Source organism: Trachurus japonicus, chromosome 7 (genome assembly GCF_045865225.1).
Source record: "Trachurus japonicus isolate A0001 chromosome 7, Traja_1.0".
Classification (NCBI taxonomy): Eukaryota; Metazoa; Chordata; class Actinopteri; order Carangiformes; family Carangidae; genus Trachurus; species Trachurus japonicus.
The window spans coordinates 27,078,712-27,095,399 of NC_140913.1; the positions used below are offsets into that span (position 1 = coordinate 27,078,712).

Here is a 16,688-nt window from a genome sequence, read left to right on the forward strand (position 1 = left end):
GACAAAGTATGAACATTTTGTAAATAACAAAACAAGTTGTTTTCATCACATTGCAGAATGTATTATTTGAGGCTGTTGCAATCAGGCAACAATTAAAGAGCAACAATCTGTTCTATGAATTCACTGATGCACAACAAAACTTGATGACTAACAGCCTCTTTGTTTCTTAAGGGTATGTGATTGTGAGGACTTGGAAATGTCTGAGAGCGATGCTGCAAAGCTTGTCGCAAACATCGAGATAGAGATGTTCAACATATTTCGCAACACGGACAGCAAATACATGAACAAGTACAGAACGATAATGTTCAACATAAAAGACCCAAGAAACACGGTTCGTTCTAAGATGATAACCCAATTCTGTTTTTATGAGTTTTGTTTTAGATTTGATTAGCACTACCCATTATATTGCAGATATGTCTGTAGATAAACCTTTTTTTGTGGTGAGGTTTTTAGTACACTGGCAGCAATCTGATTATCCATTGATGGGTTCCCTCTAGGGTTTGTTGTATCGAGTTGTACGAGGAGAAATCAGCCCCTTCAGACTGGTAAGGATGAGCCAGAAGGATATGCAGGCTACCAAGGCACCAGAACCAAGTCCAAAAGAAACAGCAGAGGTAAAGTATAGTGACACAAAAATCTAAACAAAATCAGATATCACATTGCACTTGTTATCAGGTCCCAGCAAGGTCAAACTATATTTCTGTCAGAAGGGGTTATGTTCCTCCATTGCTTGTGTCAATCTAGGTCAAAGAGGCAGCTGCTAAACCAACAGGTTTGCTGCCAAAACCTGAAGCAGTAAAGGTTGATTTGCCCAGTTTGAATCCTGCTCGACCCGATAGAAGATCCAACAAAAAAACTGATGGCACGGTGCGTATCTACTCATTTGCAATACATTTGTGAAAATGCAAATTTTTCTGTGCTCACTATTCTCTCCCTCCTGCTCGACATAAACATTCCTCATGAAAGGTCGAGGGAGTCTTATTGCTTGTGTGTTTGTGTCGGTACAGGTTACTTCCCAGGAACAGAAGAGAAGTCTTCCCCCTCCTGCTCTCAAAACAAGAGCACATTCAAACCAGGGCAGCACTACACCAGATATTCTTACCTGTATGCTTAAGGACACAACATCTGAGCACAAAACTCACCTTTTTGACCTGAAATGCAAGATATGCACAGGTAAATTACAAATATGTCTGACAACAGTCAACCATAGCCAGTAGATTAAGTGATTATTGTTGTTACTTGTATTATATAAGAAGATGTGTATTTCTTCCCAAAGGCCAAATACCATCTATGGAAGAGGAGGAACCTGCTAAGAAAAAACCAAAGGTCTCTGAAACAAGAGAGAAGCATGAACCCTTGTGGAGAAAGTCTGGAGGGGATGACTCCCCTCTACGTGCACCACCTGATTCACCTGACATGGATTCTCCAGAATCAATGGATTTCTCGTCCCGTCTTATCATTGACTCTCCAGCACTGACAATAGTGGAATCCCCAGCTTCCCCCACAATGGATTCTCCAGCCTCCCCTACTTTAGAGTCTCCTGCTTCCCCTGTAATAGAGTCCCCTGCTTCTCCAACTCCAGACACCCCTAAAGCCACTATACCAAAAAGAGTATATACACCAGTTGTCATTCCAGTTGTCTCCACTGTAAACATCACAAGACGTGATCCCCGCACTGCAGCAAACAGGTTCCCCGCTTCATCTAGTAGCATCTCAAGTCCCAGTAATACAACCCATAACCAATCAGCCCCCTATGCCCCTCTTAAAGAGACTGCCTCTGCCTCACCATCTGCACCAGTATCTTCACTACCACCAATAAAAACTTTACCCAAATCTATCTTGATGAAGCCATCTTCCTCAGTGGATCCCAGACTGTATGGCACTTCCTCAAGGTATGTACAGAACTGTGAATGTATAAAGCCAGTGAAATGTACACATCGGGCTGAAATCTGCACAGTGTGTGGATATGATTGTTATGTTGCTGCTCTCTCCTGTGTTTTAGGAATGCGATCTCTGAATCACCACCTGGTGGAGAGTCAGCTCAGTTTCTGGCTAAGCAAGAGATACTGTGGAAAGGCTTCCTAAACATGCTCACAGTAGCCAAGTTTGTCACCAAGGGATATCTGGTTTCAGGATCGGCTGAAAATCTTAAAGCGGTATAGTGCTGAACAATGAATTATAACACAACCACTGTAACTATTTACAGAGTATCAGACAAATGGAACTGGAACTGATCTGTATGTTTTTTGTCATCATGTGTTAAGGATCTACCTGATACCATACAAATTGGAGGACGAATCTTGCCTCAAACAGTATGGGACTATGTTGCAAAGCTTAAGACCTCCGTTACAAAGGCAAGCAGTATATAGAGCTCCTGTTTGCACCATATATACTGTAGCAATATTGAAAACCTGTTCATACATATAATTTTTTTTTTTGCTTATTAGGAGCTGTGTGTGATCCGGTTTCAACCTGCAACAGAAGAGGAAGAGGTGGCCTATGTCTCTCTATTCTCGTACTTCAGCAGCAGAGGTCGATTTGGTGTTGTCGCCAACAGCAGCCGTTCCATCAAGGATGTATACCTTGTACCACTCAGTGCAAAGGAATCAATACCATCCATAATACAGCCTTTTGAAGGGCCAGGTGAGAGAATTCTTCAACCACAACTTCAAGTTTTGCATAATGAAGTTTTTTATCACTTGGTTTGGGCAAGCGTAACATTAGCAACAGTAACAGCTTAAATATAGGCTAACTACAGTATCCCACCAAAACAGTCCTCATGACAGTTACTAGCCCAGGCCCTAATGAGTCACTTATTTTTGTTTTGTAAATCTAATGAATTAACCTTTCTGACCACATTTGTTGTAATGATTTTTTTGTTGATCCTTTTCTTTATTTCACAGGGCTTGAAAAGAACCGTCCGAATCTTCTTCTGGGTCTAGCTATCATCCAGAAGACAAAACGCCCAGGAAGTTTGCCTCAGGAAATTGAAGAAAAGAGACCCAAAGTTCATATGCCCAAAGATCCTATGTGGATCCCCAAACCTCCAGTCCTCTATGGTTCTGACAAATTGGAGATATTTCAACCCTATGATCCAGAGACCCCTACAAATACCACACCTCCTGATTCACCATCTTGCCCTGGGTCACCAACAGATTCTTCACCTTCTGACTCAGTTACTGTGTCATCTCTTTTGACTTCCACAAGAGGGACTCCCCCTGTATCTACTTCAGCTGGTGTTGCCGTCACTGAGTCCACCACCACAGCGTCCAGTAATAAGACACCACTGCAGGCCATCTTAAAGACTTTGTTTGGCGATAAGAAAGACTCTTCTGATGTAAGTTCTCCAACAACACTACGTACTAAGAAGAAGAGAGTGTTTTCTCAGGTGTCTGCAGCAATGTCAGATCCCATTGTGCAACAATATGGACAGAAATCAAAAGTGAAAGAGATAGAAGAGGAAAATGACTTTGACAAACCATATGACCCAGAAGATGAGTATGATCCAGCCATTGGATTTGGAATGATTGCTTCACAGAAGATAGACAAAAATGAGAGAGATGACCCTGTATTAGCAGACATTGTGGATGATGATGTAGCCTATGACCCAGAAGATGAGACTATCTTTGAAGATATGCAGAGTGATACAGTTGTTCCAAAGGCCTCTGTTCCAACTCAAACATCAGATTCTCCAACATGCCCAACACCACCACCAGTTATAACAACCACGGCCACCCCATTACAAACTCCTGCTCCGGCTGCAGCAATGGCAACCCTTCCTACGGGCACTGTGGTTGTCTCAGCTGCAACTCTGACTGAACAACAGCGTATGCTAGAGGAGCTCAATAAGCAGATTGAAGAGCAAAAACGGCAGTTGAAAGAGCAGGAAGAGGCACTACGTCAACAGAGAGAGGCTGTGGGTATGTTTATGGCTCATTTTTCTGTTTCTGATTCCCTGATGTCTCCACCAGCAAAATCTTTGCCCCCCAGTCAACTGTCATCTCAGCAAAGTGGCATAATGCAAACAGAGCCAAAGTCTTCAGAATCAACAGACAGGGCCAGCAACCCTGCAGAGACTGTGGGCAAATCAAAGGTGGATTCACAATCTGTTAAGCAAGAAAACAAAACTCCCACCCCTACTGTAAAAACGAAAGACACAGATACTGTTGCAGACCAAGATAAAGCACCGGAAAATCTTGAGGACAGTGACAAGTATTCCTCTGCTGGGGAAATTGAAGATTCTGATGTAGCGTATGACCCCGAGGACGAATCACTTTTTAATGAAATTCAAGAGGATGTGTTTCAGGGAAGTAGCACAACGACTCATGATACATCAGGGCATAGTTCCAGCCACAAGGGAGTGACCTCAAATTCATACCACAGTAGAAAGCGAAGGCAGTCACCAAAGAAGCGAGGTCATCGTGAAAGGGACCATAGAAGTCCCTCAAGAAGATCACAGAGGCGTTCACCCTCGCATTCCCACAGACGTAGAGAAAGGGATAGACAGAGGAGAAGTGAAAGGGACAGGTCAAAACATAGAGCTAGAAGCCAGTCTGAACGCCACAGTCGCCATCATAAAGAACATTCTACCCGCAGACATTCTCGTGGTCATAAAAGATCCCCATCATCTCCTAGAAAAAAAGATTCTGCATCCCTCTCACCAAAACTGCACCGAGGACTTTCCCCTCAAGTCTTCGAGAAATCAAAAGATACAATAGTTCCATGTAATGCTTCAGACTCTGTTGGACAATTTGTAGAGGGTAACAAATCATCATCCATGCCAGTTACTTTTAAAAATGATCCCGATGGACAACAGTCAAAATGTAATCTTGCTGAGAGTCCTGACTTTTCTCCCTATTCAAATGAACTGCCTCTCAATGTGAAACTTGAGAATTCAGACCAACTAATATCCCATGGTCTTCAAAACAATTCAGTGAGTGGTTCTTCTACACAGGTGGAGAAACCCTCTCAACAGGAAACTCTGCTTAAAAACAAATTTGAAACTTCAGTTCCTCTCAGAGAAATTGACCCACCTATTCGAGATTCCCCTCAGAGCCCAGATCCAGAACCTCAGTTCTTGAAGCCTAATAACATAGAAGAGGTAGAATCTGTCAATACTGCGGAAATAAGAGATCCTGAAATACACACCAGTGCCTCAATGTCACTTACTAAAGTTGAAAATAGTTTGTCTAGTGGTGGTCATGCAACAGTGTCCATTGTGCAGGGACCTATTGTGGGAAGTCCACTGTCAATCCCAGGTGTAAGAGATCAGTGTAGGATTGGGGTAAACAAACAGTTTGGAAGGGACAGTCATGCAGGTGTTCTTTCAAAGCTAGCCACAGACTCAGATATGCAGAGTTCTGTACCTGAAATAGACCCTTCAAAGCATCCAATGAGTCAAGCACCAAATGTGAATGAACCAGGACATAGTGGGCAAAAGACAGGGGTAAGAGAAACTGGAAAAATATTCCCAGGGCCTGATAGGTGGTGTCCAGACATGCAAGGCATGAGCCCCAACATTTGGGGTTCTGGATTACAGATACAAGACCCAAGGACAGGTATGCAGAGTTCAGAGACAAATGTAAGAGAACCAGCTGCTCATCACACTTATACTGGTAGAATTGGTTCTGGTCCAATCAGGGACAGCTCAGGAATAAGTCAGATGCAAGATAATTTACAAATGGGAGAATCAGGCTTACGCAATGAGAGGGGCGGCCTAATCATGAAAGGCCCTTTATCAGATATATGTGGTCCTAACATAAGTGGTCCTTCTTCAGGTATGTTTCATCCAAGAGGTCCACAGATACAATATAGGGCTACAGATGTTATAGGAATAGATATACCCCAAAAAGATAGAGGTGAACGCTCACACACTGGGGCTATGAGATCTGCTATGATGGGAGGGGGCATGAGAGATTCAAGTCCAGATATAAGAAGTCCACGTTCATCAGGTTTGGAGGGGAGAGTTCTAAAAACAGATACGCCATCCCCATTGATGACAGATAAGAGGCAGGGCCCACAAAGAGGGCAAGATGTACCCATAAGAGGACCAGAGTCAAACATAAATTATAAAAGTAGTGGGTCTAACATTCCGTGCATTGGACAAGATAGTAGTGGGCCTGGAGGGCATTTCAAGGAGCAGAAGACAGATATTCGGGGTGAAAGGAACGTGCATGGCCTAGACATGAAACAATCAGACACGACGCATGAACCAAGAAAACAAGATATGACAGGGAGAAGTTACATGGGGCCTGGTCAGGGTATGGATTGTATGGTTAGCTCAGATTTAAGGGGTGATAGAACTGAGTCACATTCAAGAAGTTCAAATAGAGACATGGGAGCAACAGGTACAATGCAGACAGGTCCCAGGATGCATGCAGACATGCAAGGAAGAAATCCACGTCCAGGTCTAGAGAGGAGAAATTATCAAACTGGTCAAGATGACAAGTGTCCGATGCCAAACATGACAAATCCAGATGTGACAGGTCCAGGACCAGGTGGTGCCAGATCTGATATCAGGAGTCATAGGACTCCAAGGTCAGAGTGGGATGGCCCAGCAACAGAAATAAGAAATGATTGGAGAGGTCCAGATAGGAGAGGTTCAGTTAGAGGAAGGCCATTTACCCAAGATGAACGGAGGGTCCATTCGTCTGATAGGAGAGGCCCAAATATAGAGAGTCATCGGCCTGACAGAGAACCAGTGGGTCCAGATTTCATGACACCAGCACCTGAAGGGAGAGGACTTGGTATTGAGGTCCCAGTAAAGGAGAGGAGAGGAGGTCCAGATTTCAGGAAACCAGGGTCTGAAATGAGAGATTCAAATATGGATAATCTAGGGCCTGTCACAAAGGGACCACAGGTTGACTGGAGAGATCGAGCTTTGGAAGGTCCTGTAACTGACTATATGGGACCTGGAGGTACAGATTTCAGGGGGCCAAGCCCTGAAAGAAGAGGTCCTGATATGATTGGTCCAGGGCCCGACAGAAGAGGACCAAGAAATCAAGATGTCAGAGGACAAGGCCCTGAAAGAAGAGGACCTGATATGGTTGGTCCAGGGTCTGACAGGAGAGGACCAGGAAATCAAGATGTCTGGGGTCCAGGGCCTGAAAGGAGAGGTCCAGCTGTGGAGGGTCCAAGGGCTGACAGGAGAGGACCTGTAGGTCCAGAGTTCAGGGGACCAGGTCCTGAAAACAGAAATATATCAATGGCAGGCCCTGGACCTGGAAGCGCAAGGCCTGGTGATCCAAGTTTCAGAGGGTCAGGATCTGAGAGAAGAAGTTTATCTATGGAGAGTCCTGGGCTTGACAATAGAGGGCCCAGATGTCCAGACTTCAGTGGAGCAGGACCTGAAGGGAGAGGTCGAGCTATGGAGGCTGTAGGACCTCATAGAGGGGGGCAAGGCCCAGAATTCAGTGGACCAGGGCCTGAAATGAGAGGTTCCTTTATAGACAGTCAGTGGCCTGACAGGAGAGGATCTGGAGGTCCAGATTTCCAGGGACAAGGCCCTGAAATGAGAAGACCAGGAGGTCCAAACCTAAGAGGGCCAGGATCTGAAAGGAGAGGTCCCTCTATGGATGGTCAAGGACCTGACAGCAGAGGACCAGAAGATCAAAATGCTAGTGGACTCTGTCCTGACAATAGAGGGCCACATATGCAAGGTTCTGGACCAGCCTTTATAGGAGCTGGACCTGAAAGAACTGGTCCATATATGGAAGGTCAAGGGCCTCATGGTCAAGGACACAGAGAACCATGCTTCAGGGGTCCTAGGCCTGACAGGGCTCATCCAAATATGGAGGACCCAGGGATGGAGAGGAGAGGGCCAGGAGATCAAAACATGAGGCAACCAAGGCTTCAGCATTCAGGTCCGAATATGAGGCAGCCAGGGCCTCTGCATTCTGCAGGCCCAAACATGGAGAACCCAGAGCCTAACATGAGACATGTTGAAGGTCCTAATTTCAGGGGACCTGGGCCAGAAAGAAGACCTCCACATATGGAGGGAACAAATGACAACAGGAACTTTCCAGGAGGCCCACAGTTCAGGGTCCCTGAGGCAGAAAAAAGACATCCAGATATAAAGGGCCCAGAGTTTGACAGGAGAGGTCCAAACTTTCCAGCAATTGGGCCAGAAAGTCAAGGGAAAGGTCCAAGAGGTCCAGACTTTAGAGCACCTGGTTGTGAATTAAGAGGTCCAGATTCCATGAGTTCAGGGCCTGACACAAGACACTCTGGTGGCTCAGGCTTTAGGGAACCTGGGCCTGAACGGCGACGTCCAGATATGGAGGGCCCAAGTCCTGAATGGAGAAGATCGGGTGATCCAGACTTCAGAGACCAAAAAGGTCCAAATGCAGATGGTCGATGGCATGACAGAAGAAATGACTGGGGAGGGGAGGACTTTCGAGGGTCAGAGCCTGTCCACGAAAACCCAGGTAGAGAGCATCAAGGACCTCATAGAACAGAACGAAGCTTCAGGGGTTCACGACCTATGAGGAGAAATTTTAGAGGACCAAGGCCAGATATGAGTAGTCTACACCCCCAGTCTTGGGATGATAGGAGCAAAGGAATAGACAGACAAGAACCATGGTCAGATGAAAGAGGCCCCAATATGGATTCTGGTGTAGATGAAGGAGGGGATTCTGGAGATACTTGGGAAAGACATGACAGTGGTCCACCACCTATCCAAGACGGTCTTAATGAGCAAGGCCAAGAACATAGTAGGCATGGTCCTCATAGTGAATGGAGATGCACTGGAGGTCGGGGGGCAACAACACAGAGGCAGGAAAGAACAAATATGCAATTTCCAGGACACGATGAGAGTCAAGGAGATGATTGGAGTGGTCCTAGTTGTAGGGGCCCAGGGCCTACACCAGATGATCCAGATTTGATGTACCAAGGGCCAAGAGGAGGACCTGAAAATGAATGGAGGGAGTCTGGTAGAGGGGGTTCTAGGCCAAACAGAAGGGGAATGGGGTCATTTTTCAGAGGAGAAAGAGGTTCAAATGTTCGGGGACGAGGCCATGATAGAAGAAATCCAGGCTTTAGGGGACCAGGTTTTGAGGGAGGTCCAGATATGAACAATGAATGGAGGCAGTCAGACGTCAGGGGCAATATGAGAGGGCCAAACATGGAAGGACCTAGTGGCCATGGGGGAGGGCCAGGGATGATGAATTCATGTCCAAACAGGAGAGGATTTGAGATGGAAGGACCTAATAGGATAGGCCCAGGAGGCCCAGATTTCAGACACCCAGGGCCAGGATACAGAAGTTCAAACATTGAGGGTCCAGGGACAGATGGGAGGTTTTCAGATTGTGGGGGGAAAGGATCTGAAAGACAAGAATTTGAACAAGACTTTAGAAGGGAAAGGAGAGGTCCAGACATGAGAGGGCCAGGGCCTGATAGAGGTTCACATGTGAGACATGGGCCTGGGAGGTGGGACACAAATACTGAGGTCCCTGGCTCTGATAGAAGAGGTCCAGACATGATAGGCACAGATAAATCTGCGTTAGTTGATTTCAATAATCCTCATCAGGGTCCCAGATTCCAGGGCCCTAATGACCCACATTCTGCACCTTTCAATCGGCCCCAAGGTCCAGGTCCAAACAGTGTGGGAAACTCCTGTCCAGATTTTGACAACCCACAAAATCAGCAAACAGTAAAACCCCAGAGACACAGAGCTGCCTTACTTCCAACTCCTACAGAAGGTCTCATACGCTTCCCAAATCACAAGATGAGCAATCCTGATCTCTTCAACCAACCACAAAAGCAGATGGGTTTCTCCCCAGATAGGGAGTGGAGTAGAGGTAGACGAAGGACAAGTCCTGCTGGTAAAAGAAGCGCATCAGTAGATGCAAGAACACGTGCTGGAATGGGCAATGAAACTGATAAACAGGGGAATTTTGATGCATCTGTTGAAACTAGAACTAATCAAAGTATGAATAGTGATGTGAACAAAAGCAATGTCAACCCAAGTTAAAGGCTGGCAAAAAAACATAGGCCCTCAGGACAACAAGGCTGCTGAATTAGACCTGCAAAAATAGTACCTTGCATTGGATAGAACTAATACAGTTTAACACAAATTTTATGTTTTTTTGTTTTTCAAGGAAAATGATTGTTCATGTCATACAGTCCATTAAACCATGCAAGATTAGAATTATAGCATATGGAAATGCTTCACTGAATTCTGGTTCTGTCATATGTTCGGAGTAAATGTTTGTGCCTCTTAAATTTAATTGAAAATCTGTGCATTCAGCTCAGTGTGTATTTGTATTTGGAAATAGTCAGAAATGTTTTGTACAGAAAATGTACAGTTTTGTTTCTTTTTCTTTCTTTTTAACATAGCCATAGCATCAGTGCAGTAATCTTGGTCTGAGTTTTATGTTCCTCTGATGATAAGAGATGGCTTGTTTCAAGTCAATAAAAGTACGTATACCTTTTTACATTTGTATTATGTCTGATTTTCTCATTGATATCTGGATTGAGTTTTGAATTTTGTGGTAAATTGTAAAAAGTATCTTTCCCAGAGGCCAGGGACACATTTAGACGCACACTTTTTTGCTAGAAAGAATATCTTCAAAAGGCTTAACATCTTGATTTTATGTAATCTCGGTGCAAGGTAAGAACCTCCACTTGGGGATGAATATAAAAAAATGTTGCTCCCTTATGTTTTTTAATTGATGTGTTGTATATAATTAATATCTCTTGTGGTTGGAGAAGATTTCACATCATTACATAAAGAAACATAAATCAGTGCAATTAAGTAGAAGACATCATACAAAATTGATTTGTTTAGAAACTATAAGTAAAATTTGTTAATAAAGTTTCACACCAGGACTGTTAAATTGACTTAAACTTGAAACCTTTCTACAGATTAATTTAATGTTACATTACTATCTGCTTCTGTAAACCATAAATGTTTGTGGGTCTTGGTTTGGTCAGGTAAGTTATAGCATGTCAAATTTAATAACCTAATCGTATATATGTTTGTGTGTGTAAATTATTAATGTGCATAGCAGCTATAGCTGACTATAGCTCTTGAATGCAGTCTGTAGGCAATAAAAAAAGGGAGGATTAGATGTATAAAGTTAAATACAATACAAAGCATAAACAGGGAAGAACCTTTACCCTACTCTATTCTCTAGTAGTGAATAAATTATTTTTTTTTTTACATTCGAGCACTGTAAGTATGGTTTGAGAGAAATATCGATCACTGACATAATCTGTTGTTTTAATCTTGAATTGGAATATGTCATTTTTCCATAATAACTTTTCCATACTACAAACAGTACTTTTTAATTCATATTCTGTTCTTTTTGGTGTTACAAGCAATAGGGATATAAAAAGTAGGCAAAACAAAGTCCCTATAGAGGACTGAATCAGTTTGATGCAAATATGCCATTCTCCACCTGCAAAGCTCATGTTTTACCAAAGGGGGGCGACAGTGCACAGTTGAATCTCTAGTCTTTTGCCAGTTGATATTCTGGCCTTGGTAATTGCAGTGAAACGAGTATACTTACTCAAATAGAGTAAATAAGTGCAAGCTTGTGGTAGTTGCACTTAATCTCAGTCCTTGCACTAAATGTAAAAAACCTTTTCTTTTGTGTTTACTCCCCTACATTTCAAACAAAATCTCTTACTCTGTAATGATTTTTGCATGATTAAAACAGCAAAAACAAATTGGTTAGATTAAACACATTGTTTATGATTAACACTAAAGAAAGTTGTGGGCTTTTGTAGTGTGTCAACTGTCTACAACCCTTTCCAATCAGTCATAATACCCCATTGATCTTGTGACCCTTTGGAGGAGCATGATGACCTGTAGGAACCACTGCACTATATTAGAACGTCTCTGACTAAACTACGTAGAGTAAAGGCCCATTGATATTGAATTAATTAATTGCAATATTGTGTTTGTGATTTGTAATGTGACCTTTGCTATAAATAAACGTAGGCCATAGGAGTTAAAGCAGTAAAATGATTACACTTTCACACTGTTTACAAATTTGTTTGCTTCTGTAAATTGATAGAATAATCTAAATTATTTCATTTTGTACCTCAACTTCAGAGATAATCTAACTCTAGTGAAACCTTTAAACCGTTACCACCCAATGATGATTAATTTTGATCCATAGTCTCAGATTTCTTTCTCTATGATCTGATTTGATCTGCTTTGCAGGTAGCTACAGTTATGGAAAATTTAGAATGTGTAGTGGCCTTCAAATGGATGTGGATCTTGTGGTTGTAGCAAAAATGTTATTGAATAATGATTTAATTGATTTTGTTTGATTTGCCATCAGGAGGATGCAAATCTGTAGTAAAATTTGTAATTTAACAATCTGCAATTTGTTGTTGATATAACGTTAAAAGGATGAAGAATAGTGGTAGTAGCAAAAATGCTGTGTTTTCTTCTTATGTTTTATTCATTCTGGGACCTTGAAAATGAATGACTTCATGCCATGGATGTATTGCTCTCTGCCTGTGGACGGACCCCAGGAAGAATATTTTTCTGATGGCCTACTGATACATTTATCGTGAGAAATAACGAATAAATAAATAAATAAATAAACCTTACTTCAGTCAATGTACTTAGTTTAATCGCTTTAAAAAAAAAAAGTAAAGCTGTTCATAACATTTCGGTGGTTGTACAAAATTAAAATGCATTTGATTAATCAGCCAAGGTGTAAACAACCACCGGGAGTTGGACGGACACCAACGTCTGTTTCCACCGCCGCGGCCGTTGAACGAGCAGCTATCGGTGAGGTGAGTGTGAGAGACCTGTCAAAGTAATGAAAATAAATAAATACAGCTTGGTTACACTTTCACAGCCCGTGTGAAATGGACGATTTAATAAGGAACTATTAAAAATGTCAACCGGTTTGTAATTAGCAAACAAGTGGACTTAGTTAGCTTAAACGTCCCTCGTTCGCTAACGTTAACGTACAGTCGCGAGCTAAGTTAGCTTTCTACATCTTATAATTCTCTATTAATTATTTTGAGCTATGTGTATTTATTAGTGTTAATTTAAATGAATATGTATATATTTTATTAATTAGTTTTGTACCGGCCTAGTCTGGGTTACTTTAGTAGCCTTTGTAGGTGGAGATGTTAAACATTAAAGAACTCCGTCTCTCTCCTCCATCTTTAGAGTCCAAGATGTCCGCCTTGTCCTTCGCCTGTGAAACCATCCATGGCTCACCTTCGTCCAGAGAACAACAACAACACACCTGTGGCTCTGTGATGTTGAGCCAAGCTGGATGTTTGTCACATGATCAGGGGCAGATGTTGGGAGCTGAGCTCGGGCTGATGGAGATGCCGGAGGCTGAGTACACCCAGCTTCAGCACCTCATCCAGGCTCACGTGGAGGCTCAGGCTGGGTCCACGGAGGGGCCTGACCCTGCTGGAGCTCAACCTGCCACAGCGACGGTCAAAGAAGCCACTGGATCCACAGCGATGTCTCCCTTCACGACCACTCAAGCTATCGACCTGTCGACTTCCACCGAAGAGCACTGCCTGGTGGTGATGCCAGGAGAAAAGACACCAACTTCTTTCGGAGAGGTCCCAGGGAGCGTGCTGGCCAGGATCAGAGGTGAAAACAGTCCCAGAGAATCACCAGCCAGCAGCAGGACATCACCACTCAGAAAGTCCAGATCATCTGCAAGGGTTTGCTTGGAGAAAAGGTTCAACACCATGTCTGCTGACACCCCAAGACCCAAGGACGTTCAGTCAGCAGTTCTCACCAAGTAAGCCTCACAGTTATTCTTCATCATTGCTATTTATTAGTAGAAAAAATAAAAGCTAATGTACCCGTTTTCATTGAATTTGCAAAATCTGTGTTGTGTTTCAGTTTTTTGACGATGCTTCAGCAGTCTGCAGAGGCTCATGAGGCAGTCGTACATCCACAAGTGCACAAGTGGATGAAAACTGACAGACCAAATCCCATTGAGGTTACAAATGTAGGGGCTGTATTTAACCCTCTCACCAACGTGTGTGGTCAGGTGCGGTGAAAGAATATAAAAAACATGTTGTTTGTTTTTTTTTCACTGAAGCTTCATAGCAGAATTAATTGTTTAATTATTTGTGTCTGTTTCTATCTCAGGTATTTGGCCATATCCCTCATATGGTTGAACCTAACAAGCTCCAGGGTTTAATCATACCCAAGAGCTTTGCATTCAACGTTTGCCCAGAAAGGGTTCTTACCAAAGCCCACCACAGCAGCTGCAGCAGCAGCAACAGCAACACAACACAGGAGAAGTTAGTGAGCATAGAAAGAAATAGTAAGTCATCTCAACCAAACTTTTAAAAAACGTTTTCCCCCCCAAAAAAACATCACAAATACATGAAAAAGTTTTTATATAGAGTCTCATGCATTCATCTTTTTAAATCTTTTTTTCTAGATAAGGTGACACCCAATGCCTCCAAGAAACATGGTGGTGCCCACATCCCTAAACCCACAAAGACTGCAAAGGTTTCTTCAGAGTCAGGGAGCAGCACAAAGAAGAGAGCTCAGCCTTGTGTTTCACATAGTCAGCGCAGGGAGAGGCACAACATTAAGGAGAGGGAACGCAGGTGAGCAGCCATTACAGCAGCTGAAAGTTTCACTACAACCTCCACACTGATCTGATGAAATACTATGTAAATATTACGGTAATTTCTTTTTAGTCACAAATTGGGCCTCTTTCTGGACTTATATATTACTTTGGCAGTGTAACATATTGTTAATTTTAAGTGCATTACAGACTGTGTCCAAATAATGTCCTTGTTTTCTCACCACACGCATTCCCCTTCATAATCAACACCCAGTAGTTCAGTCCAGAAGTTTCTGAAGTTGTTGCTGCAACACCCTCGGGTGCCTCGAGTATGAGCCAAGAGTGCTGCAACATTTATTTCCAGCGTTACTGAACATATTTAAGAGCACTTCATTAAAAAACAAAGGCAAAATTACTTCACTCCATTTTCATATCACGCTTTCTTTAAATATACAGATATGTGGCATCTACTCAAAGACTAGTGATCTTGCAGTTTCCAGCTGTCGCTATTAGAGCAACAAATGTTTTAGGTCTGCAGCTGTCAGAAATAGCAGACATGGTGGAAAAATGCCTAGAAAAGGGTTCTTAAGTTTGGGAATTCAGTATAAAGTAAGTAAATTAAAATTTTGGTGATCTGCTATGTAGTTGTTTGATGTGTTAATTAAAGACAAATTAATTAGGTTTGGATAGATACAGAACTGCAATGATTGGTCAATTAATCATTAGGTTGAAAGAGAATTAATGGCAACTGTTTGATGAGTAAAATATGCATTTTTTTGGACTTGGTTGGACAAAACAAGACAGTATTTGAAAGCAGCATTGGCTCTAGGATTTTGTGATGTGCAGTGATGTTTTGAATATAATGAAAATAATAAATTGTACACTGCAGTCATAGATGGATCCAGTAATGTCTTACATAAGCTGATGACATGAAGCAAGGACACAGGTCTGTAAAGTTAAAAAAAAACACTGATTGAAAACGTCTGTATCGGCTGTGATGCAGGAGGAGGATTCGTGTGTACTGTGACGAGCTGAACGTGTTGGTGCCTTTCTGTGAGTCAGACACAGACAAAGTCACCACTCTGCAGTGGACGACTGCCTTCCTCAAGTACATCAATAAAACCTATGGAGACACCTTCAAAGAGGTACGCTGAGTAGTCGAGTTAAACATTTTGGGTTGATAATCCTGCAACTAAATCATTCAAGACTTGAAACCGGGGCCTGGAGGATGGGAGCTTTATTACATTTTCTCTTGTTGAGTTATAGAACTGCAGCAGATTTCTTATGACTTTTCTTATTTAGAGACCACAAATCAAATTCCTCTTAATTTCTCAGAATAAAATCAAATAGACTTCATCATTTTACTGTGATGGATCGTCTAGTTTTGCAGTTTTCAATTGATTTGCATATCCTGAAAAATTCATGGCAGCAAATTAAAACAAGCCCTCATTTATCCAACCACATTAGACTAACAGTGCGCAGCACCACCAGCAGGCTAGAACTCAACAATTATGTAATTAAACACAATAATCTAATATTCTCCTCTTTTACAGGAGTTTCAGACGGCATTCATCAATGAGAAGGGACAGAAGTCCTGTCCTTCTTTGGACAAGAACCAAGTTCACCGGGAGATGGACAAGACACTGAGCACTTCTCTTGCGGTAGAACAATAATAAACACACTCACACATACACATCTACATCTCCAATACATTTAAATAAGATGAGTTTGTCCCATGAGAACTGGTTGTGTTGTTAGATCTTAAATGACAAAGTCTCCTTTTGAGAGGGGTTCTGCTTCTGACTACATTAAAATGATATAGAACACTTTTAGTCCCATACCATGTAATGCCCAAAAATGATCTGAATTGCCAGTCTAGTGTTTAAATTGCGATGTCAACTATTCAAATACTGATATGTGTGAAAGAGAGCCAGCATTGGTTAAAAAATAAGTCATCAACAGGTGGCACTGTTTCCCTTTAGAAACACAAGATACGATTCTGAAGAGTAGTTTTCAGCTTTTCACTATCATTGATTTGGCTCATCCTAATTTTATGGGATTAGTTTTTACACCTGATTAAAATTTTATCTAGTTGATTTTTTAAAAATTGTTTACCCGTGTTAAACCTTGTTCATAATATGTTAAAAATGTTTTCACATTTTTCATGGA

General features: G+C 42.3%; 2 protein-coding genes across 2 annotated transcripts in view; both read left to right on the forward strand.

The window, feature by feature from the left end:
- The window catches only part of LOC146984937 (uncharacterized), a 28,682-nt gene extending 18,512 nt beyond the window's left edge, over positions 1 to 10,170 (forward strand). Inside the window, exons 8-17 of the mRNA XM_085782584.1 lie at positions 172 to 331; positions 498 to 614; positions 745 to 867; positions 1,008 to 1,173; positions 1,277 to 1,892; positions 2,003 to 2,156; positions 2,265 to 2,354; positions 2,448 to 2,643; positions 2,904 to 7,862; positions 7,902 to 10,170. Of these exons, the coding sequence (XP_085638710.1) occupies positions 172 to 331; positions 498 to 614; positions 745 to 867; positions 1,008 to 1,173; positions 1,277 to 1,892; positions 2,003 to 2,156; positions 2,265 to 2,354; positions 2,448 to 2,643; positions 2,904 to 7,862; positions 7,902 to 9,970 (8,650 nt within the window). The 3' untranslated portion in view covers positions 9,971 to 10,170. The remainder of the gene's footprint in view (positions 1 to 171; positions 332 to 497; positions 615 to 744; positions 868 to 1,007; positions 1,174 to 1,276; positions 1,893 to 2,002; positions 2,157 to 2,264; positions 2,355 to 2,447; positions 2,644 to 2,903; positions 7,863 to 7,901) is intronic.
- Positions 10,171 to 12,597: 2,427 nt separating this feature from the next.
- On the forward strand, positions 12,598 to 16,345 carry LOC146984938 (uncharacterized). The gene is made up of 8 exons (XM_085782585.1): positions 12,598 to 12,614; positions 12,667 to 12,753; positions 13,139 to 13,733; positions 13,838 to 13,988; positions 14,090 to 14,267; positions 14,388 to 14,559; positions 15,523 to 15,664; positions 16,073 to 16,345. The coding sequence occupies exons 3-8, from the start codon at positions 13,147 to 13,149 to the stop codon at positions 16,190 to 16,192; spliced, it is 1,350 nt and encodes a 449-aa protein (XP_085638711.1). The 5' UTR covers positions 12,598 to 12,614; positions 12,667 to 12,753; positions 13,139 to 13,146; the 3' UTR covers positions 16,193 to 16,345.
- Positions 16,346 to 16,688: the final 343 nt, after the last annotated feature.

What these genes read in the sequence shown, in the direction of transcription:
- LOC146984938 (XM_085782585.1), top strand. Translation starts at nt 13,147, where the DNA reads ATGTCCGCCTTGTCCTTCGCCTGTGAAACCATCCATGGCTCACCTTCG. An exon ending in TCACCAACGTGTGTGGTCAG is followed by an intron (nt 13,989 to 14,089) that starts GTGCGGTGAAAG and finishes TTTCTATCTCAG; the next exon opens with GTATTTGGCCATATCCCTCA. An exon ending in AGTGAGCATAGAAAGAAATA is followed by an intron (nt 14,268 to 14,387) that starts GTAAGTCATCTC and finishes CTTTTTTTCTAG; the next exon opens with ATAAGGTGACACCCAATGCC.